This window comes from Dama dama, chromosome 19, assembly GCF_033118175.1.
Source record: "Dama dama isolate Ldn47 chromosome 19, ASM3311817v1, whole genome shotgun sequence".
NCBI lineage: Eukaryota > Metazoa > Chordata > Mammalia > Artiodactyla > Cervidae > Dama > Dama dama.
This window is the reverse complement of record NC_083699.1, coordinates 49,319,267-49,342,538: the sequence shown is the minus strand read 5'-3', so window position 1 is coordinate 49,342,538 and position 23,272 is coordinate 49,319,267. Positions and strand designations below refer to the sequence as shown.

Genomic DNA, 23,272 nt, shown 5'->3' with positions numbered 1-23,272 from the left:
CGTGCAGCTACTAGAGGGTGTAGGTCTCCAGGAACTTTAACTTCCATATACTTCTTCCATTGGATGATTCATCCACCCACTCACCTGTTCTTTGTTTTACTGAATATCTGCTAGGTGCCAGGCATTGAGCATATCATGTTGAAAGGACAGTTTGGGATCCTACCTGTATAGAACTTATACTTTTTAGCCCATTAATCCCTTCATGATAGGAGGAGCAGGCTGGAAGAGGGAAGGGGAAATGACAAGAACTCTTTGACGGCAAGTCCAAGGTCTTTGGGACTAGTTATTAGTCAGTTTGAAATGACACATTAATCTTGTAACTGTCTTTCTTTTGGTGACAAGATGGCCCTACTGAAGAGAAGCCATCTGTGTATGTTTCTTTGTAGTTTACAGTGTTTTCATATGAAATCTCCCTTTTCATCCTCACAACAACTCTGGGAGGCAACACTTACTATACCCACTTCCTCAATCAGGTCAGGTAATTGAGGCTCAGAGAGATGAGCAGACTCAGGCCTGACATCACAATCCGGGAAAAAACATCCAGGAAACTATTAGGGAGTGTCTCGTACCAGCTTGTTAGAGCCTAGGCCTTCTGATGATGCTGTAAGTTTTTATGAGGTCTATAAATATCTACCTGCATTTCTTTTTCCTGGCATCTCTCTTATATCTAACCTGAAGTTCATGTTTGTTTTGTCAGGTGGCTTCAGGCCAACACCATCCAGTTATGAGGGTTTAAAGTTGTCCTGGCTGACCAACATTAAGACAGGAGGACTCTGGCCTATATAATCTCTATATCATGCCCCTTACCTTTCATTACTTCCCAAACAATTGGAAAATGAGTGTGCCCTGCTGGAGTCATTTAAGTCCAAGGGTCTAAAAATATTTTCTAGGTTGTTACTTACTGGCAAAGCAAGTCCTGAGGTGAAGGCTCAACATTGCCAGGCCAGAGGTATAGGTAGGACAAATAGGTAGGACAAGCACTCAGGTTAGCGTGTGGGTAGACAGCAGATCAAAACAGTTCCCAGGGGAGAGTGGGTATGGACATGTGTGTGGACATATGGACATCACATGCTGTGATGTTTACAATGTCTGGCTGAGCTGGTTGGGAATGTGAAAAGGGTCAGAGTCAGCAGATTCTGCTAAGGTCTCATCAGAGATTAAATGATGGGACAGAAAGCAGTGTGTTGCTCATTTCCATTCAGAGATGTTTGATGGGCTGCAACCCTGATTTAATATGCCAAAAGGTCACCTTCATGTCCCAAGATGCTATTACTGATGTCTCCTAATGCCAAGGTTACTGTCACAAAGCATCTGAAAGGCTCATCCATCCCTATCATGAAAGGCCCTCAAATAAGCAATTAATGAACGAACAATCAGCCAAGCTGCCACACTCACTGGCCATGTAAATATGAGGCCCACAGCTCATCATCCTCAAGCTCCAACTTCTCTCCACCACAGAGAACAGATATGCTTACTTTACCTTCTCCTCAGAAACCTGAAGAGTGGGCACCCAGTGGTGGTGGGAGGCATTCAGGAGGAAAATTTGTGTCCAAAGATTGGTTACTGGCTCTCTCCAACACACAGAAAGAACAGCAAACAAAAGCAGGTGTTAAGCCTGAAGTAGGCTTTTCATCATTTAGGTCAATCCATCTGCCCATCCATCCATCATCAACAGCATATTTCCTCACCCATCCTGGGCACTGAGCATACAGAAACGTCTCAGCCCCTGCTCTGCCACGTAAGAGTTCACGGTGCAGCTCCACCATTTAAACGATGCTCTCATGAAACAAACCTGTTGTACTCTGAGGTGGTGTGTTTGTTATCAACAGAAAAACACAGTGAAAATGATATTGATTTTATTGCATCATTTTACTGACTAGAACGCCAGACTTAATAGTGGGTATAAGTATAAAAATAATCGAATTCTTACAAACAATATTTTGCTGCTACAGTACTGAATAATTAGTGAAGGTTGCAATTATAATACAACTTTAAATAACATTCTTATAATGGATTTAACACAATCAACCAGGGGCTAAGGTTTAAAGGTATGCAAAGAGAAATTTGGGACAATGTGAAAACTCAGAAAGTTAATTTTCCAGCTACAGGCTTCATTTAACCAAAAATCCAGCAACACAAACATTAACAAAACTCACATCAACCCCTGATGAGAGGTCTTTTAAGAAACAGGCAAAATAATATAGAAACCTGGGTTAAACTGGTTCCCAGGTAGACTGGTTCCATCCCCATCCCTGTCTAGTCTCATCCCTCCTACCCAAAAACTCTGCACCTGAAGTGCACTATTATGTATCCAAGAGGGGGAAAAAAAAAAGATAAAGCCAGAATCTAACATACAGTTTCTTTTAAATGTGCTCTTTACAATGCCTAGAAGACAGAGCCAGTATATGTCTCTTTTTAGACCTCAACTGTCCCCTTGAGTTGCACAGGGTTTTCTGTGAGCACTTTAAATCAAATAAGATGGATTATAACATGCTTGAAAAGATACTTTAGCACAACAAATTAACTGACATTTAATACTTTAATCTTTCTAGTAGTTTAAGTAGTTCCTTTCTCTGGGGATTCAAGAAAAGAAAAAGAATACATACTTCAACAACCAACTCTACAAAACTGTATCTGTTTCCAAGAATGCATAGGAGAACCTCTGAATGACACTTTGTCAAGAAGGAAGGAATGGAATGTCCCTTCTAATCCCCACAAAAGTTTCACACAGAAAAGAATCTCTGATATTAAGGGTGGTGTTCAATAAGATACAAAATACTGAGATACTGAACTTTGCATTCTTCCTCTCTCCAAAGAAGTGCTCTAGTTTTGAAATCAGTGTATCTTAGAACTATGGGTCAAAACCCTAATTTGGGGTGTATTTCACGTCACTATTTTTCCTTCAACTAGACTAAGCCAGGAACAGTTGGCCTGAACACTCTCGCTTCTGCCAGCAGCATTCACAGTTACAGGCAACGGGATGCCCTGACAGTTGGCAAGATGGCTTAATGGAGGCTCCAAAAAGTCACATGTGAGGACTGACCCTGATGTGTCTACTCTGGGAACTTTTACATCTAAATGAACATCATCCTTCAAAGACATTTTCATGGGCGGCCGTCCCGTCTCATCTTTGCAAAGATGCTGCCCTCCCATTTGGGCCAACATTAAGAACAACCTCTTCAAGAACTTAACAGTTACATCTTAGTTCTTGACCTCAAATGCTGATAAACCAGCATGGTTACATTCTCCACTCAGCAATTTTGGCTCTAAATGACTTAGCTGCTTCTGAAAACAAACTTTTGTCAAAGAAGGAAGATTTGTCAGCATCTAAGACATTCAACTCAATACGTTCCAGACTCTGATAATATTCACAAAAACATGTTTCCAATATGTGGGAAACACAGCCTCACCACAGGAACAGGGCAAGGCAGTGCTCAGAAGGATGACTAAGTCTGGCTGCATCTGTCAAAAACCCAGGTCATCATCATACACTTCCTTTATCCAAAGCCACGTACCAGTATGCTCCTTGCTAAGAAGCATGAGCCAGCCACTGTTAATAATGACCACAAGCATCCAAGCAATACATGTAAGGACCTGAAAGGACTTTTCAACATTTTGTTTTTGTACTTTATGGCATTAGTTTAGCTACTGCTTAACAATATTAAAGTTCTTTAAAAATGCAACTTTTAAGCCCACTCTCTCAAGCTCTCTTTGATACTGGATGGTGAGGCATCTGCCAGGGAGGTGAGGCAAGAGGTACAGTGGGAAGAGGGAGCCAGGCAGAGGGTATGGGTCCTGGCTCTCTAAGCCAAGGTACTGATCCCCTCTGAAGGTTCCCATGTCCGAAAAAATGGGCCCTCTCATGCCCACCTCACAAAGGTGTGGTGAGGCCAGGTACTCTGCACAGAGCCTGGTTCTGGTGGGAACACGTGAGATGCTCATTGGGACTATTCAGGCTTTCTAAAATGTCTTTAGCAAGGCTGGCTCATGGGGCAAATAAGAAAAGACACCAGATTTCAGACCCTCCGGAGCTTCAGCAGACTCCACAGATGATGGCAGGCCCCAGTGAGCACTGCCCTGCTCTGACAGTCACCACGCTCTGGCATGCTGCAGGACATGGGGGTTCCATGCAGCCCCACACTTTCCTACTGAGGTCTGAGCGTCTCATAGGCAGCTTCCTCAAGTGGGGCCCCACACGGGACCAAGGCATTTCTGTGAGCAGGAATCACTCCAGGTGCATGGACTAACCTGAACCTGTGCCTGGACTCCTGGGCACCAGGGGTGCATCCAGCCTGTCCCCTCAGTCCCGGGGCTGTTGCCCCACCAGCTGTTTCTCAGCTCAGGGAGGACCTTTCTGAAAGTATTTTAACCCCAAGCAGAAATGAAGCCAGCCTCTCCCTTCCTCACCCAGGCGGGCAGCCAGCACCGGCACCTGAACCCCCGACCCCCACGAGCTGCCTAGGAACTGTATATGTGATGTGACCTCAGTCTTGCAGGGTGCTCCCTTTTTCACAGTAAAAGAAACAACACTCTCAATCCACTTCACATGCACAAAACCCACTCCCAGGAAAGCCTTCTTGAAACTCACAGCACACTCTGTTCTGGACGTTGGGATTCTGATCCAGAACACTCTGGGGATAGGACACTTCATTTGGTGAAGAGTATAGCTTCTGGCCCCGGCACAGGAGATGACCTACCAGCTGTGATGTCAGCTGTAGGCGGCGGGCATGTATGCCTGGGGACGGCCCCCCTGCAGCCTGGGTCCTGGGGGCCGACAAGGCTCTGCAGCAGGAGCCCGGAAGCAGCAGCCTCCTCACGGCCCAGCCTGCTGGCTCAGGTGAGCTGAGGCTAGGAGCTCGAGCTCTCCAGTTAGATGAGAGCCCACGAGGCATAGAAAGGCAAGTCTGGTTGCACGGAGAGAGGCAGGACCCAAGATCTCTAACAGGTGACGCTATGAAATGTTAAGTTGGCACCCACTGACAAAAAGCAGGAGTCTTTCCATGTCTCATGAGATGAATGCAATTAAACCACTAAGTGATCACACCTGAAGAGTAACCTGGCTGCGGTGGGGTGACGGTGACTTGTGCAGACCACGTGACTCAGAAATTTGCACTCAAAACTGTTAGGACGAGGATTACACTAGGATTAGATTCATTCTGAAGAGATTAGAGAACCCTGAAGGAACAACCATGCCTGGGCTAGAACGGTCTCCAAAGGCTGCACCATTTCCAGAAGTGTGGGTGTCACTGCACTCCAAGCTTTAGGATGGGAACAGTTATTTTACTTCTGTGTTCACTTCATCCTGAACCAGGATGTTCAAAAGCAGGTGACAAAGATCATGGGTCCACAGCAGCAGGCAAAGGCACAGCACTGGATATGCTCCCCCCAGCAGGACCCACGCCACAGTCTCATACAAATTCGTGGAGCCTCCTCCCCGCAGGCAGACGCTCCATTCCCTAAACAGCCAGCAGTCTTTAGTTCTCCGATGCTAACTTGAATTATACCCCTGTTTCAGGAGGGAACGCCGTAGTTGTAGTTACAAATTACTGTTTGAGAGAAAATAAGTTATTTCTTCAATGAATAAATAGCTTTGAGTGGTTGGCTGAACCACTGAACCAACAATGAGTCTGTGGACGAGATCAGGGCTCCTAGCAAAGATGCCGCACTGGTGGGTATGCAGACGCACATGTGGTTCCAGCCCAGCTCCCCTTTCTTCCTTGGGAACTGCATACCCAGCTTCCCAAAGCACTGGCGTCTCAGAAAATGGACACACCTGTTCAGCCCATTTCCTGAACCACATTCAGCTGCTTTTCCATTAGTGATGAAGTACCTACCAGCTTGGACCCAACCTGCATTCAGACTTTTGCTCCACACACAGCGACCTTGGCCTCAAGGGCGGAGGTCTGAGCCATGCCCCGTGCAGCACCCTCAGGGCCAGCACCTTCCCCCAGGGTCTTTGCCCAATGCCCGCAGGGCTCACCATGGGGAGGCTGGATGCCTCCAACTAGAATCAAATGAAACTTGTTTTGCTCTGATCCAGACATGAACGGTAACATGAGAAGTAACCACAAAGGAAAAAAAAATAATCCTAGATAAATGTGTCCCTTTGACCGAAGAAAACAACCTGGAGCTGTGTGCTATGCCTCACAAGTTTCAGTTCCTCCATCTAGGGGTTTGTTTGGAGGAGTTGCACAAGACGACTTAGGAGGGTGTGAAAATGCTGCATATTAACCTGCAGCATCTCCAAACACTAGTGGCATGTCCTTCGGCATCTACTGTTCAGCTCGTAGCTACTGGGTGGGAAAACAACGAAAGAGCCAGTATTTCACTGTAAATGAATCACCGAATAGAGTTCCATGGAAGTGTCTGAGGAGAAGAGGCCTTCTTTCTAGAGCAGTCTTGGAAAGAATCCGAAAGGAGGTCTCCCTCCTTCCTTCTGCATTTACTAAAGTGCAAACTGAGGAAAACCTGGGTTCCTGCACGGATGCCTAGTGATCAGCCCTAACTAACAGCCACTCCAGAGCTGTGGCCATGCTGCGGTCACATGGGGACTTGACTGGATTGGCCCGTGTTCACATTCACAGTAGCAATGAAGGTGCCAGGTGAGCAGCCTGCAGTTCCACATCCAGGGGCTCCAGCTGTCCCCTCCACTATGGTCACGACCCCCAAGCCCATCCCCTTTCTGCTGGCTGCTCAGGGATGGCTCCACTAGTCCTGGGAGCAGCCCCTGGGCGGTGCTCCCCTGGTGCAGTCAGAGCAAGGGGCCCCTCTCTCTTCCGCATTTAGAAGTAGTCTCTTCTCCTGCTCTCATCACTGATGAAAGATGGGTTATACTGTCCGGGGAAAATGCAAGAGTGCCGTGATCCTGGCAATCCAGTGTAGGCAGGGTAGAGTCCATTTCGTTCAAGTTCAGGATTCCTTACACTTGAGGGCTGGTGGCCAAAGAGAAAAGAAGAAAAGTCAATTTAATCTTAGGTTTAAATCTAATAGATAACAAAAAAAGAAACAACGAATGCTACATTTTGATGAATTTAAAATGGAGGCAGCTAGACTTAGCAGAGCAAGGTCTCACCTACAAGTCAGGACCTCCCAGATTGTCTCCTTATGGAACCTGGGATCCCTTTGCCCATATTTTAAGGGCAGAGTTTTAGAAACATTATACAATCAAGAGCAGCCCAGCGACCCAGACCTGGGTTAATTATTCTCTTCATTATTATCAAAAGTAATGATTATCTAATTACTATTCTGACTTTCAAAAAGGCATTTCTCTCTGGAGCACAAAGGGTTTACTTTTTAAAAATAATTTTATTTATTTATTTATGGCTGTACTGGGGTCTTCGTTGCTGTGCAGGCTTCTCATTACAGGAGCTTAACTTTTTGAAGAGCACAGGCTCTGGGGCACTTGGGCTTCAGGAGTTGGAACTCCCAGGCTGTAGAGTACAACGGGCTGAACAGTTGTGGCCTGCAGGCTTAGCTGTTTCTCAGCTTGTGGCATGTTCCCTGGTCAGGGATTGAACCTGAGTCTCCTGCATTGGCAGGTGGATTCTTTACCACTGATTCTTTACCAGGGAAGCCCCAGCACAATGGCTTTAGATCCTCTATGGCATTTAGTGGTACGTTACCATCCCAGCTGAGACAGGGGCCTGGCCTTTGCAAGGTTGTCTGGCCACCCATCGGAGGGAGTTAGGACCCCAAAGCAGGAAGTGAGCTGATTCTCAGGTGTCTCTGATCAAATCGCAGCTTAGTGGGTCGTGACTACCTACCTAATGCAAAAGGAGCCCCTAAACTTGGACTCTGCCTCTACAGATTGCTTAGCCTACTGTCTGAAATGAAGACGGGGCTCATTTAAGTTCATGACTGCATCTCTGTAAGACAACTCTTTAGCTAATGGCCTGGGAACACACAGCAAAGGCGGGTCTTGTGATGCCACAGGCCTGTCAGCTGCTCTGTCCTGGCGCTGCCCAGGGGCTGAGGAGCCTCTAGAGAAGGGCGTGAGGGTGCGGGCACCCCAAGGAGAAATACTTGCTTAGTTTCAGCTGCAGTTATCAGAGGAAAAGAACTTGCCTGACAGACGAAGGGGAAAGCAAAGCCCTTATGTGGAAATAGGGCTTCCCTGGTGGCTCAGATAGTAAAGAATTTGCCCGCAATGAAGGAGACCCAGGGTTCAATCCCTGGGTCTGGAAGATCCCCGAGAGAAGGGAAATGGCAACCCACTCCAATATTCTTGCCTGGAGAATTCCATGGACAGAGGAACCTGACGGGATACAGTCCATGGGGTCGCCAAGAGTTGGACACAACTGAGCGACTAACACTATGTGGGGATACCAACAGGAACATTTGAACTAGATGGATCTTCGTATCTACGGTTATCTTTTCCCTTATTTCTTTTTGTTTTTCTTCTAGGCCAGGTTCAAATTTTTCACAGTCTATTGAAACTACAGCTTCCTTAGCTTGAATTGCCTCTCCCATCCAAAGTCTAAACCCACAGGTTAATGTCTATAACAACCAGAGGCGTTGTGCTGTTAACAGGATTGCCTAAAGTGATTAAGTCCTCACAGGCAAGGTTTCATTGCTGTACCTCTAACGGCTTTGCACGGCAGAAATCACCTGATGGTTGTTTATTTTCCAGCTCAGGTATCCCTGCCTGTGTTTGCTTTATGGCTGATGCAGTGTAACAAAAAAGAACTGAGCAGGCATGGGAATATGACACGGGTTATTCAACATGGGACAGAAGAAGCAAGGGTTCGAGGTGGTCTCCCATCTTTCCAAACAACCCAGTCCAGGGCCAGACATAGCAAATTATTAAAAACCTATTGAATCTTCTAAACCTTTAGACAAGTGCTGGTTGAAAAATGACACTGAATTATTCTCTTTACACTTTTCCCCAGTCCCTCAGTTTCAACTACCGAACGACATGATGTAAAGCATGGCAGACAAGAGACAAAAATGAAAGGGTCAAAGACTAAATACCATTAAATTCTTTCTCTATCTTTTAACTTCCAGTCCTATAACTTAAAAGCAGGTTCAGTGACAAGAAGTTTATTGCTACAACCTCATAAAGTACATACTGTGTTCTGTAGAAGTACTCGTCATATCTCAATGTTGAAACTAATAAATACTATGCAAAGAGATAGTAAGCAAATTGAATATTAAGTTGTATGAGTCAAAGGTATAGGCCACCATTCTCTTTAACCCTTAATAAGCTGGAGTGTTTTTACTACAACAAAACAGAATCCCTTGGGAGTTCCCTGGTGGCCTGCTGGTTAGGACTCAGCGCTTTCACTACCAAGGCTCACATTTAATCCCTGGTCAGGAAACTAAGATTCTGCAAGTTGAAAACTAAGATCCTGCAAGTTGTGTGTAGTGATCAAAAAACCAAACCAAAACAAACAGAAAAATCCCCAAACAAAAAAACAGAATCCCTTTAATTCTCCAAGGAAGTTGGAGCTGGGAGGTCACTTGGGCATGGGAATACACACCGAGTAATACACGTCTGTCATCTGGAGGAGGTTTTTGGTACTTCCGTTCTCATGCATTTCAATAGCTTCTCGGCCCCATTCTTGTGAGCGAGGGTTCTTGGGGTACTCAGCATATGGGGACATTTGGAAATCCCCACTTTTGAAGATAAGTTTGCTTATGTCATTTTTATTCTTTCTGCATGGTAAAAAAAAAAAAATTGAAAAAAGTTCTGTGAGGAAATGATATTCGTGAAAATACCATCTAGCTTTTTAACAAGGAAAAATAGACCTAAAGATACCACTATATTTTTTTGTAATTGCCCACTGAGAATTGTTGTTATTGTTATTACTTTTAGTATTTACCTATAAAAATGCAACTGGATGTAAATAAAATATGCAAAAAGCTTCCAACCCACATGGTCAGGTTACTGGGGGGAGAAGGACAAAGATAGCTGCAGTGGAGCAGATTTAGACTCTATTGGGGGACAGAGATCACTGCACCGTGGGGGTGGCCAGGGAAACAAGAGTCATAAATTCACAAGGTTTTGGAGCTGGAAGAGCTTGATGGTTCTTTAGTCCAGGGGTTCCCAACCTGCTCCCGGAGCTCTGGGGATGGGCCTTTGTGCAGGATATGACTTATCTTGGGGTCACAGTTTGCCTCTAGCAAAGCTGGGACTAGAATTCAGGCCTCCCAACTCCCTGGCCTGTGCTCTTCCACTTCATGAAGCTGTTAGGGGAAACAATGACAGAAACTGCCACCTGGCCAGGCAAAATAGTAGCAATTTGCATGAGCTATCTTACAACACCAGGTCCTGGTAAGGAACTCAGAACTAACGAGCTACCCAACCGGACCGGAAGAACTTGGGAAAGGTCAAAAGGAGAGAGGAGACCCCAGTCCATATGTCCTACCGACCTCCCAGAATCCTCCTGGCTGGAGTCCATCTTGGTTGAGTAATGCATGTAGCACCAGGAAGGACACTGAGTCAGAATGATCGGCCAGAGACAACCCGGAAACTAACGCCATCACCATAAAATCTGAGACTGAGAGCCACATGGTTGAGCAGTTCTCCTGGGTTCCCTTACCCTGCCTTTCTCTGCCTGGGCACCCCTTCCCACAAAAGTCTCTTGCTTTATCAGCATGTGTGTCTCCTCAGACAGTTCATTTCCACATGTTACCAAGAGCCCCCTCTCAGCCTCTGGAAAGGGTCTGCCTTCCTATGATAGAGCTACTTCACAAACCATGAAAATAGTATGTTTTGTTGGCAGAAATGCCCACCTATGTATATACCCATATAGATCCTCATGTCAGCGGGGCAGGGAAACCCTAGCACAAGTTCCTTACCATTTAGAGTCCTCTAACTGCAAATTGTTGGAGGATGTATTATTCACCTTCTGTAATGGGCCTCAGATGAGACATTTTCGGTGATGTCTGCTCTAGGTAAGATAACCTGGAGTTTCCTCCCTCTACCTCACTTTGCTGTAAATAAACTTTCTAGGGAAGGCACCACATCATTCAGGATCTTAAAATGTCCAGCATGGGGCTTAGATGTCTCTTCTTACAAGCTGAGAACAGATCTGCCTTTGTGCTGCTCCCTGGGGGGTGGAGCATCCGATCTCAAACAATGAATCAATGATTCACAACGACCTTCTTCCAGGGACCAACCGTCACAAACTCTCTTTCCCCAAATGGCTGTATTACCTGCACAGGGTACTTAATAGATAGGTGGCTTCTGTGCCTGGCAGAAGTCAAGGTCTGTCTCTCTAGCTCCTAGTCTTATACCCAGAACTTTATTTCTACTCATGCGGTTTCTCTGATGCTTTGATGGCAACTTTGTAAACGATGGGTCAAGACTGAACCCTGAAGCCGGCGTCCCTGTACGGGAGCAGTTGGCCCTCTGCAGCCTTCCTGGAGACAGAGATTATCTTAAAATGCCCTTTGGGTCAATGGTCAAAAAGATAATTTGCTATTTTTGTAGGTCCCCTCCATCAGTCATGTCAGGGTAATTCCTGCCATTTATTACCACCTAAACCAAAGGTCTGAGTTTTCCCTTAACTGAATAACCATAGAGAAGGGAATTGACTCCTTTTTCTTCCTTTTCCATTCAAATCCCAATCCCACTGCTATCCAGGAAGCCTAGAGCCAAGCTCACTACTGTCTGCTTATCTACATGCCTGCCACTTCTCCATTGCTAAATATTCAGGCAACTCCTTTCATCTTTGTTTGCTTCTTAATTTTCCCATTTAAAGTGTAAAAGTCAATGGCTGTTGGTATATTCAGGGTTATGCAGCCATCGGTTGTGCAATTTTAGAACAATTTCATCACCCAGAGATAAACCCACACTCTACCCATTCCTCCCCAATTCTCCCCCTGCCCATCCAGCCCTAGGCAACTGCCAGTCTACTTTGCCTCTATTTGATTTGCCTATTCTGGACATTCAAATAAACAGAATCATATAGGTGTGGTCTCTTGTGACTGGCTTAATTCACATAGCATACCATTTTTAAGGTTTATCCATGGTATAGTTCAGTATTTCATTCCTTTTTATGGCAAATAACACTTCAATGTATGGATATATCACATTTTGTTTATCTATCCATCAGCTGATAGATACTGGGTTACTTTCACCTTTTGGCTATCACGAACAATGCTGCTATGAAAATTTATGTACGTGTTTCTGTGAGAATACCTGTTTTCATTTCTTTTGATACAAGAGTGGAAATGCTGGGTCAAACAACAACTCTACTTGATGTTCTGAGGAGCTGCAACTTTTTCATTTTTCAAAGTGGCTACACCACTTTATGTTTTCACCAGCAGTGTATGAGTGTTCTACTTTCCCCACATTCTCACCAACACTTGTTATTTTCTGGTTTTTGTTTGTTTTAGTAACCATCTTAGTGTTTGTGAAGTGGTATCTGATGCCGTTGGTTTTGACTGCATTTCCCTGCTAAAGACATTGAGCATGCTTCCATAGGTTTATTGGGTATTTGCATATCTCCTTTACAGAAATGACAATTCAAGTTCTCTGCCCATTTTTAACTTGGTTGCCTTTGATAGGGGGGGACAAAGTAAAGAAGCAAAATAGGTGATTAAATAATTAATCCCACTAAGGGATCATAAGTAAAGAAAAAAGTATGGGAGACCCCCTGTAAGTTAATGATCACTCCAGAAAGCAGGTTTGCTTAACCACAAAACCACGTTGCCTTGCTTTGAAACAAAACCATGCCACACAAGCACAAGACATGCCCCCAAACAATAAAACAATGGTAAAACAAGACCCACATCCTGCCCAGCAAGGTCAGTAAGTTAATGATTCCCAAGACGTGTTCCCCTGTGCACACTAAAAACAAAAATACAGGGAAAAGAAAACATCATGCTCAAACCTGAGATGGTTTCCCATTTTCAGCAGAGGTTACCACCCTTCTGCTAATTCAAACAGTGCCATGACAGTCCTAGCTTGATCAAGCAGGAATAAGAAAACTCCCCGCCTGACGGGGAGAAGGAGCTGATGATGGAAGCTTGATATCTGCTCAACAACGGCTGTCTCCCCGCCCCATTCTTCCTTTGATTATAAAACTATGGCCAACTAAGTTCTTAGTGCAGCACCCTCCTGCCCACCTGCTTGTAAACCTCAAAAGCATCCTATTCTCATAAATCACTTCTCCTCCATCACTTTGCCGAATTCTTTCTGCACCAAGACAGAAGAACCTACACTCTACTAAGTCCCAAAATGTGTTCTGTGGTTTCACCTTTTTATTACCCAGTTGTAAGGATTCCTTATATATTCTAGATACAAGTCTTTTATTAGGCATATGATTTGCAAATACTTTCTCCCCTTCTGTATGTTGTCTTTTTTCACTTTCTTAATAGTGTTCTTTGAAGGGGAGAAGTTTTAATTTTGATGAAGTCCAATCCCTTTTCTTCTGTTGCTTGTGTTTTTGAATATTCTTTTTTTTTTTTTTTTTAGTGAAAATCCCATTTGCTGTCCTTTTCTTTCCCCAGTGGCACTATCTATCACGGGTTTCCCTTTTTCCTTTTTTTAATGGTTCAGTCATACAACAGGATTTAATACTGTAAACCAACCCACACATTCTTTTAAAAGGGGAAAAAAACTGACCCTGGCTTAGCAAAGGCAAAGAGAATTAGACTGTGGACTCTTGGCACTCACCTGCAACAGGTAACAATCAGTGCGATGCCCAGGATGAGTAGAAGCCCACCTCCTGCAGCTGCGATCACCACAGTGATAAGCTGATAGGCTAAACAAGTTTAAAAAGGAGAAAAGTGGATTGGGAGCAGACAAAGAATGAACAAAGGAATGCCCCCAAATGGTTCCCTTCCCCACCCCATGGCTACCCATGCCTCAGCTGGTGACCACGTCTCATTTTCTGGGCCCCCAACAAAAGCTACTTGGGCCAGTTCTGCATTTTCTCCATTGAAGAGGGAGCAGAATGAAGCCAACCCAAAACGTCTCTTTGGTATATTTATTATTTTGAGCTGATATTTTTGAGAAACTGCAGCACTGGAGAAGCACTAAAAACTGAGTATTATTAATAGTTACCCTTTTGTAAGGGAAATTAACATTAGAAAGAGACTTGTACCAGGAAGAAACCTAGTATCAGAGAGAACTTTTTCACCCAAGAGACTTATTTGCTTGGCACACAACCTTTGTTTCCCAAACATTTCCTCTTCTCACTTTTCTATAAACTGCACTTTCCCCTTTGAAGCCCTAGACACCTGGCCTTTTCCTCAGCTCAGGAGGGTATGTGAGCCTCAATCATCTGGCTGCCTTTTGAGTCTCACATCTTTGTGGGGTCCCCGTGTGTATTCACAGAATTAAAATAGTTTTTTCTCCTGTTACTCTGTCTTTTAATGGGGGTAGGGATGTCTCAGCCAAGAATCTAGAAGGGTAGAGGGAAAATGACTTTTCTTCCCCCAAACTATTTTGAGAAGAGTTCCCCTTTCTTAGCCCCTCCTAGAACGGGGGCTCCCAGATTCTACCTTCAGACCAGCCTGATGACAGTTAACAATCCACGATCAGATGAGAAAAATAAGAGACACATGCATGCATTTTTCAAAACCTAAACTTGTTTGGGTTTTTTTCTTAGTTTTAATACTTTCTAAAATTTGGTCCCTCTTACTTTTTTGCCTCACTTAATATAGATGCATTTTTTAACGTGTAAATTATGCCTCCAGTAAAGCTGGTTTTTAAAAAGTAATTGGGCGAAAATGATAATATTTTCTCAATTACTTCCCATCCTTTGGTGTTTTTTGAAATTTTTGAATTGACGGTGACATAAAAATTTTAAAATACGGTTTCAGGTTCTTACTTGGTAAAATAAAAAGAAGGCAACCACAAATTTTGATTCCACAATTTTATAAGCATCACTGCATGACCCTGGGTAGGAACTGGATAGTCTCAACACACACATACACACACATACACATTGAATTTAATTATCAGAAATTAGCAGTCATATAAACAAGCACTTATCATGTGTAATAAACAATATAAATTTTAATTAACTGATTTCATACCTGTGTATTTCTGGGAAAATCATATTTTCAATATAATCTATTAAATATTCAGATTGTTTTTTGCTGTGGAAATATGATTATAATTGTGCTTTCAGCCTGTAAGGTCCGGTATGAAAAAAAAAAAAGAGCCAATAACCAGGTTTTCTGTAGTAAATTAGGATGGAACCATGCTCTCTAGGTATTTAAATAAAGTCAAAGGATAATGCATAGAGGTGATAATGGGCAGATTGTGAGAGAAGAGCAAATACAAGAGCAATACAAATACCCCCAACCATTCACCTGTCTTTTCTTGAAATAACTAGCACAGAAACCTGATTACTATGAAAAACCATCAGTATTAAGATACCACCCAGGAAACAAAGCCAAACCAAGAAATGAGTTAATTCTCTCCCTCACCTCCTGACACATGTAGTCAAGCTTCATTTTTTAAAAGTGAGGACAAAGGACAAATCTCATGCATGTGTCAACTTCTCTTTATCTCTACCAGCACAGCCCTAGGCTCCCACTGACTCTTCACCAGACAAATGTAAACACCTCCCAACTCATGTTTCTGTGCCCAGTGCTGTCCACTCAATTAAAAACCAAACCTAACCATGCCATTTCCCTGCTTCAAAAACCCTAGAGTGGCTCCCTTTGTTCCCAAGCAGAGACCAAAGTCTGGTTCCTGCTCTGCTTATCCCTCCACACCAAGTTCATGTTTTCTCACTTCCAGCAAAACAAGCAAGCATTTGTCTTGGAAGCGACCCTTGCAAGTGGCTGCGATTGTGGCAGGTTCCCCTTTGAAACAAGCACCCTAAAAGCACCCTTTGTGTCTGAAAAGAGACAAAGACAGTGGAGACCGGTGCTTCCCAAACTATCCATGGTCAGGGGCCAGTTTTTTTGGCTCGTGCTTTTGGATATTATTTTTATATGAAGAAAATAAAATCTCATTTGTTCGTTCATCTTTTCGCCTGGGCACCGGCTATCATGAATTTCTTTCTCTCCTTTTTTTAAAGAGTCTACTGCAGACCAATACTAAAATACAACAAGGCTATTCACTTTACAAAGGATCCCATGCTTGGGTGTCACAGCCGTGTTCATGTAAAGGATTCTAAGTGCTTACTTTCTGCTTCTGTACCATCTTGTTACCGTCTTGTCTCCGTTCACAGCCCCCCACACTTTGAGGGGCGCTGTGTTATGAGGTGGTTTTATATGACTTCAGGTCCCTTTGATTGTGACAAAAATGAAGTTGTTTTTAAGAATGAAGCTATTGGGGAGCTCCCTGGAGGTCCAGTGGTTAGCACTCTGTGCCCTGACTGCCAGGGCCCAAGTTCAATCCCTGGTTGGAGAACTAAGACCCTGCAAGGCATGTGGCATGCCAAAACAAAACAACAACAAAAGAATAAAGTTATTGTTTTGATATAAAAGTGAAAACGTATTTCAGGATGTCATCACCTGTATCTATGGCTGCCCACAGCACTTACTAGCATTGCTGGGGAGCTTATCAATAGGAACCTATGAAGAAGCACCATGAGTGAGGGAACACATAGACTCTACACACTCAAGAGTTTGTGAGGACTCTCCAGGAGCATCCAGTCTGGAGAAGGCTATCCTTTGCTGATCTAAACAGCTCTCTGAAGACCTTGGGACACCAGTTCCTCCCACCTCCCAAGGCAAAGGAGACTCTTCTACCAGCAGTGCTGGAAGTCGTGCAGCAGTTTAGTCCCTCATTGAAGATCATCTTGCTTGTCAACACAAGTGTCTTGGTTCCCTAGAAACCTGCTCTGGAAACAAGAACTCTGCCTTCTGTGTTGACAACTGGAGATCAGCTGAACCATCTCTCCTGAGAACCAACTTGTTGAAAGGAAACCTCAGTTAAGTTTAGACTTTCTTTCTTTCATCTCCCCTTTCTTGGAACAACAGTGTATTTAATAAATATGTCATTAGTTTGGACTGTTATTTCCTTATTGACTTACTAAGAAACATTATCCTGTATGCTATAGGCCAGTGCTTCTCAAACTTTTCCTGTCCATCTGAATCACCCAGAGGATATGTTAAATCTCAGATGCCTGGTCCCCACCCACCTCAAGAGATTTGATTCAGCAGGTCTGGGCAAGGTCCAAGAAGCTCTATCTCTGGTAAGCTTCTGGGGGATCCAGATGCTGCCAACCTGTAGGCCAGACCTTGGGTGGCACTGGCTTAAATTATGCAAGAGAGGAAAGAACACAGGACTGAAAGCCAGAAGACCTCTGTGTATGTGAGCTCAGAGAAAGTGTCTGGGAGGGAACTCACAAAAAATGTTCAGATATCAGTGCCACCTTGGGTACTGATGGACTGGTACTTTCTTCTTGTTTTTCTGCTTCCCAAACTTTATTCATGTGTTTATATATACATATAGACACACAGGACCTTCTCGAAATCTAGAAATTATATGTGTATATGTGTACATATATAACTTACTGTATACACATACATTTTTAAAAGAGTCATTTGATGTTCTCTGGCAGCTATTTCACTGGAAACTTGTAATAAGCTTGTAGACAATGTACTCACAGATCTTTTTTCTCATGTTGCTGTTGTTTGGTCACTAAGTCATGTCCAATTCTTTGTGACCCCATGGACTGCAGCACACCAGGGTTTCCTGTCCTCCATCCACTGTCTCCTGGAGCTTGCTCAAGTTCATGTCTACTGAGTTGGTGACGCTATCCAGCCATCTCATCCTTTGCTGCCCTCTTCTCTTTTTGCCTTCAATTCTTCCCAGCATCAGGGTCTTTTCTAATGAGTCAGCTCTTCACATCAGGTGGCCAAAGTATTGGAGCTTCAGCTTCAACATTAGTCCTTCCAGTTAATATTTAGGGTTGATTTCCTTTAGGATTGACTAGTTTGATCTCCTTGCTGTCCAAGGGACTCTCAAGAATCTTCTCTAGTACTTTTTTCTCATACCTGCAGTCAAGTCAGCTCATGAACTGCAACTGATCTTTCACATTTAAGGACTGATTTAGTTGTACGATGAGGTCACACAATGATTACATTGCATGGGATTTATATCAACACCTACTATAATGTTCACTAATCCTGTAGGTTCCCTGAATGTTCAGGTGGGAGTGAAGGTCACGGGTATTGTCTTAGGGTAGTCTGTTCTATCCTTCCTACTTTGAAGAGATCCTGCAGAATGATGATCCTGGAATTCTTTGCTTTCCTTTGTCTTCCAGATTTGTTGATATTTCTTTATTCTTCTTGTGGTTTGATCATAGGTTTCTGTTTTTGTCATTGCTGTTGCCATTTTTCATTAAACCAACCCACTCTGGGCCTTAGTCTTCCCTATAAGCCATATTTGTCCTTGCTTATATGGTTATTTGGAATCTATAGGACTGCCTGCTTAGCCAACCCCTTACTGGGAACTATCCACTCCCTTCCACATGCAGGGTTCAGTGGGGTGGTCATGCTTGTACTTTAACACCATCCCAAGCCACAAAAGTTTGGTCTGGAAGTAAACACAAGATTCCAACTGGATCAGTTAGTTCCTCCCCAGGAATCTCATTTTGGGAGAGAGAACCTTTTATTTAAAAACGACCAAGGTACTGACACACACTTGAAGCTGTCTACTGAGCCTATTTTCCATTATGAGGCAGCAAGTTTGTGCACAGACCCACAGTAAGAGCCAAGACAGAGATGAAGATGGCTCTATGTTAACATGTGCTCTGAAAAGAAGGTGTCAACCTCCTCTGCTGAGACTCCCCACAACTCCCAATTCTTGCCACTCCTGAAGCTGGAATTTCATGATTTCCAATAATCCATCTTCATTGCTCAAGCTAGCTACATTTATTTACCCCAGAAGAATCTTAGTCAACTGTGATACTGATTTATAAGAACTAATTTTTATCTGTTCCCTGTCCTTGTTCCAGGCACAGCTCCTAAAACTCTAGGAATTTCCTACGCTTGCAGAGCAACGGTGTCTTTTGTTACATTAGTGACTTTTGAATAGCCCTTAGGTAACTCTTGGATGGATGCTTGCTGCCAGGGAAACCAATTTGTGATTAGCCCATTAGAACTTTCGATCCTACCCCCAACCTCCCAGGAAGGAAAAGGGGCTGGAGACTGAATTCAATCACCAATGGCCAGTGATTTAATCAACTCTGCCCTGTGTAATGAAGCCTCCCATAAAACCCCAAAAGGACAGGGTTCAGAGAGCTCCAGGTTGGTGAAGGTTGGGAAATGAGGGGAGGATGGGAGGGCTGGGAGAGGCCCTTCCCCTAACCTGGCCCTGTGCATCTCTTCCATCCAGCTGTTCAGAAGTTCTCTCCTTTTATAATAAGCTGAAAAGAAATGTGAAAGTCGCTCAGTCATGTCTGACTCTTTGCGACCCCATGGACTGTCCATGGAATTCTCCAGTATTTGCCAGAATACTGGAGTGGGTAGCCTTTCCTTTTTCCAGGGGAATCTTCCCAACCCAGGGATCGAACCCAGGTCTCCCACATTGCAGGCGGATTCTTTACCAGCTGAGCCACAAGGAAAGCCCAAGAATACTGGAGTGGGGAGCCTATCGCTTCTCCAGCAGATCTTCCCAACCCAGGAATTGAACCAGGGTCTCCTGCATTGCGGGCGGCTTCTTTACCAACTGAGCTATGAGGGAAGCCAATAGCTCAGAACTCAAACCAGTGGAGATGCTATGTGTGGCAGGAGTGACTCATAGCACACTGCTCAGGAGGAGGCAGAGATCATTAGTTATCCAGCAGTAAGCCTGAAGTCTCGTGCATCTCTTAATAAGCTGGCATCTAGTAAAATGTTCCCTGAGTTCTGTGAGCCAGTACAGCAAATTAATGGGCCCTAGGGAAGAGGTCACTGGAACCTTGGATCTACAGCCAGTTGGTCAGAAGCACAGGTGACAACCTGGATGCGGGACTGGGGTCTGCTGGGGAGGGGGCGTGGGGTGGGAAAGTCGGCAGACCCAGGCCTTAAGCTGTGGGATGTACCTGGAGACAGTGTCAGAACTGAGATAACTGGCTTAGTGATGTGGAAAAAAATACATCGGAATTGATGTCAGAACCATACCAACCTATACGCCTTCCTTTAAAATTAGGCCTCATTACAGACCTTTCTAGGTGGCCACATTCATTTCATTTTAAAATTCATTTAGTTCTCCCACTTGCCCTCTCACTGTGTTCATTACTGATGTGCGGTTAGAGTTCTGCCATTTAAAACTTTCCACTCCTCTTATATCATCTCTCCTTTACAACTCTGTTCACAACGTTCTTTTTTTTCCCTCTGTACCTTTTGAATATTTGCCTTTCTCGCATCTACAGACTGTAAGTGTGGCCGTAACACGCAAGAGTAGGGACAGAGTTGCATTTCCCTCTTCCAGGGCTGCTTCCTTTCAGTTCTGACACCAAGTGAGAGGTTTGCTGTTAGCTGCACGAGACTTCCAGCTGACTGCCGGATAACCAACGATCTCTTCCGCCTTCTGAGCAGTGTGTTACAAGTGACTCCTGCTGACACATAGCGTTTCCACTGGTTTGAGTTCTGAGCCCAATGTAACTACAAGGTGAAGACTTCATACACCTGTCACCAGACTGTGGGCTGGGGTGGGAAGACAAGGCAGAAAGATCTTTAAGTTGAATGTTTGGTTTCAGTGGAAGAGGAGGAAGACACCAAGACATGCGGAAAACAGACTCCACATCCTCCTGGCTGCTCAGGGAGCCTGGCAGGGAAGAAGGTTCCACTGGAGAGACGCAGGGCATTGGAATGGAAAGGGTGACTTACAAAAGGATGTGTCATGGATAAGGAGGAGGGATGGATAAAAATGTCTGCAGCCAGAAAAAGGTTATCTAGGAAAACTATCTGATGATGTTCTATCCTCCCCAAGTGACAGTGACCACAAACAGAAGAATGGCAATACAAAAAAAAAAAGATTTTAAATTGATAATAAGAGGGGATGGTTAAGTAAATTATGATATATACAGAGTAGAATTTAACAGAACTATCTAAAGTCACCTTATAAATTTATGCCAATGAAAACACTGCACAGTTTACTAAGTTCAAAGGCAGGTTACAAAACAGTATCTTCTGTGAGATTCAATTTTTGTTAAAAAGACACACATAACAAACCTCTGGTATACTGCTTCTTAAACTGTGAGGTGTATGCAAATCTGCCTATTAACTAAATCCAGGAGTCTGGTTAAAATTCTGATTCTAATTCAGCAGGTCGAGTGAAGAGGTTTGAAATCCTGCATTTCTAACAAGGTCCTGGATGCTGTTGGTGGTTTTATCTACCACATGTCATAGCAAAGATATACAGCAGGGAATTAGCAGTGAGGTTTAATGGGTGATGAGACTTTAGTTTTCTTCTTCCCTTGTATTTGTCTGCTAATTAACTTGGATTACAGAAGGAAAATTAATGGACAAGTATTTTTTTTTATGTTATGAAAAGACAAAATTCACCTACTTTAAAAACAGGAAAAAAAAGGTGAAGCAAACCATGTGGTCATGAGAGATACAATAAAACTGCGAGAAGGAGCCTCTATAAAATTCACACAAAGAAGGAAATGTGCATGCCTGAGAAAGGCTGGAGAGGGGGACAAGGGGAAGTGAGGACACTCTGACAACAACTCTGTAAGAATTCTAGAGCCACAGGACAGCGGGAATTGTTGGGATCTGTGATCTAAACACACACTTTACATGGAAAGAAAAGGGGAGCAGTGATAAGACAGGTGCCGCCCTGCCCTGCCGGGCGGGGGAGGCCTTGCCAGGTGCACATGGGGACTACGGGATGTGAGAGGAGAGTTTGTTCTGCCCTCTCCAGTCTGAAGGACGTTCTCTATAAGGAGCGACAAGTGAAATCTGGGCGCATCTAGAAAGCAGAAAGGCAGGTCAGAGGTTATGCCTAAAGCCAGAATACGTTAGAGCTGGGTGACTCCCAGGAAGGCAGGCATGAGGGAACCACAGGACCATGTGCGTGGTTGGACAGAGCAGGGTGCCCTGTCTCACGGGGCTTGGGCAGCAGAGCATGTGTCCCTAGAAGGCTGCAGAGAGCAGCGTTCCTTTTCTACAAAAGGTCCAGCCTGAGTCAGACCCCCAAGAAGGCATTTAAACTGTCTTTGGTGGCGACAGCGGAAGTGACAGGGGTGGGTGGTTATCCCTGTTATTTGGCCCAAAACACCAAGTGACAAGTCACAGAGCTCACAAGGCATTAGCTATCAGCACAGGTGGGGAGGAAAGTCAGGTGCTCCGATTCCTTAACCCACACCAGGGCCCATCTAAGACCGCAGAGAAAGGCGCAGATGGCACGTGCTCTTTATTATCAGTGACTATTAACTGCTCTGTGACACTGACATGCAAACAGATGTCAAAGTCATAAAGTGGTATTCACGCCATCAGAGTTAACCAGAGTCCCCCACAAAACGTGGTGGAGAGGCTAGCCAACCAGGCCAGAGTCTGCCCTCTGCTGGATATGACTGTGATGATTCGGATAAAAGGGAGGAAAAAGAAATCTCAGAACAGAGAGAGATCCTGCTACTTCCAAGACCCCATGCACATCATGCGGAGACATGGGAATTCACAGGGCGGTTAGTGGATGGAGAGGTACAATCTCCGCATACACAATATTTAATGATCTCTGAAAAGCAAACCACTAACTGCCACCAAGAGCAACACACTACAGCTCACTGCCTTCAACCCTTTCACTCTCTTTCAACCCTTTCGAGGGTTTTTCCCTATATCCATTTTTCCTCTTCCATTCACAGAGAAACAGGAAGCATTTTCTAGTGAAACCTAGTTAGGGAGCTAACTAGGTTAGCTAAGTTAAGCAAGTGAGAAGTACTGGCTCCTTCTATGAGGGGCTGAAGAGCCCCGGGAGGACAGGCAGGTGGGTCCCTCACCTCCTGCTCCCAGCTCATCCCAAGCTGGCTACATCTCCCCACACATCATATTTCACTCACACTCTTATTAAACCAGGTACACCTGTGATAGTGTGCTATAAGAAAGATCTACCTAGTCTTCACCTCCTCCCCTGTTTTTGGCATGAGAGTTTTTAAAACACCTCGAATTTATGACTGATGTGGTGAGGGTAGCATCTCTAGTTAAATAAAGTCATGTCTACTTGTGGGCGAGTAAACTTAAGACAATGGACTGCTGGCAGATTCTACAGAATAAGGGACAAAGCTATCCTAAAATACTGACTGTTACTATTCCTTCTTCATCCTGTATCCTAGAATTTCTTTCAATAGTCTTGAGGGTCACTTTAATTTCTCAGGTCTCAGGATAAGAAATTGTCAGTGAAAGTGATCTGAAATGAATCCCAACTGCT

General features: G+C 44.3%; 1 protein-coding gene across 1 annotated transcript in view; it reads right to left on the bottom strand.

Annotated features, from left to right (window-relative positions):
* Positions 1 to 1,839: 1,839 nt before the first annotated feature.
* HEG1 (heart development protein with EGF like domains 1) overlaps positions 1,840 to 23,272 on the bottom strand; it is an 83,040-nt gene continuing 61,607 nt past the window's right edge. The window contains exons 16-18 of the mRNA XM_061168029.1: positions 13,625 to 13,712; positions 9,480 to 9,654; positions 1,840 to 6,932 (exon numbers count right to left, since the gene is read on the bottom strand). Coding sequence (XP_061024012.1) covers positions 6,783 to 6,932; positions 9,480 to 9,654; positions 13,625 to 13,712 — 413 coding nt within the window. The 3' untranslated portion in view covers positions 1,840 to 6,782. The remainder of the gene's footprint in view (positions 6,933 to 9,479; positions 9,655 to 13,624; positions 13,713 to 23,272) is intronic.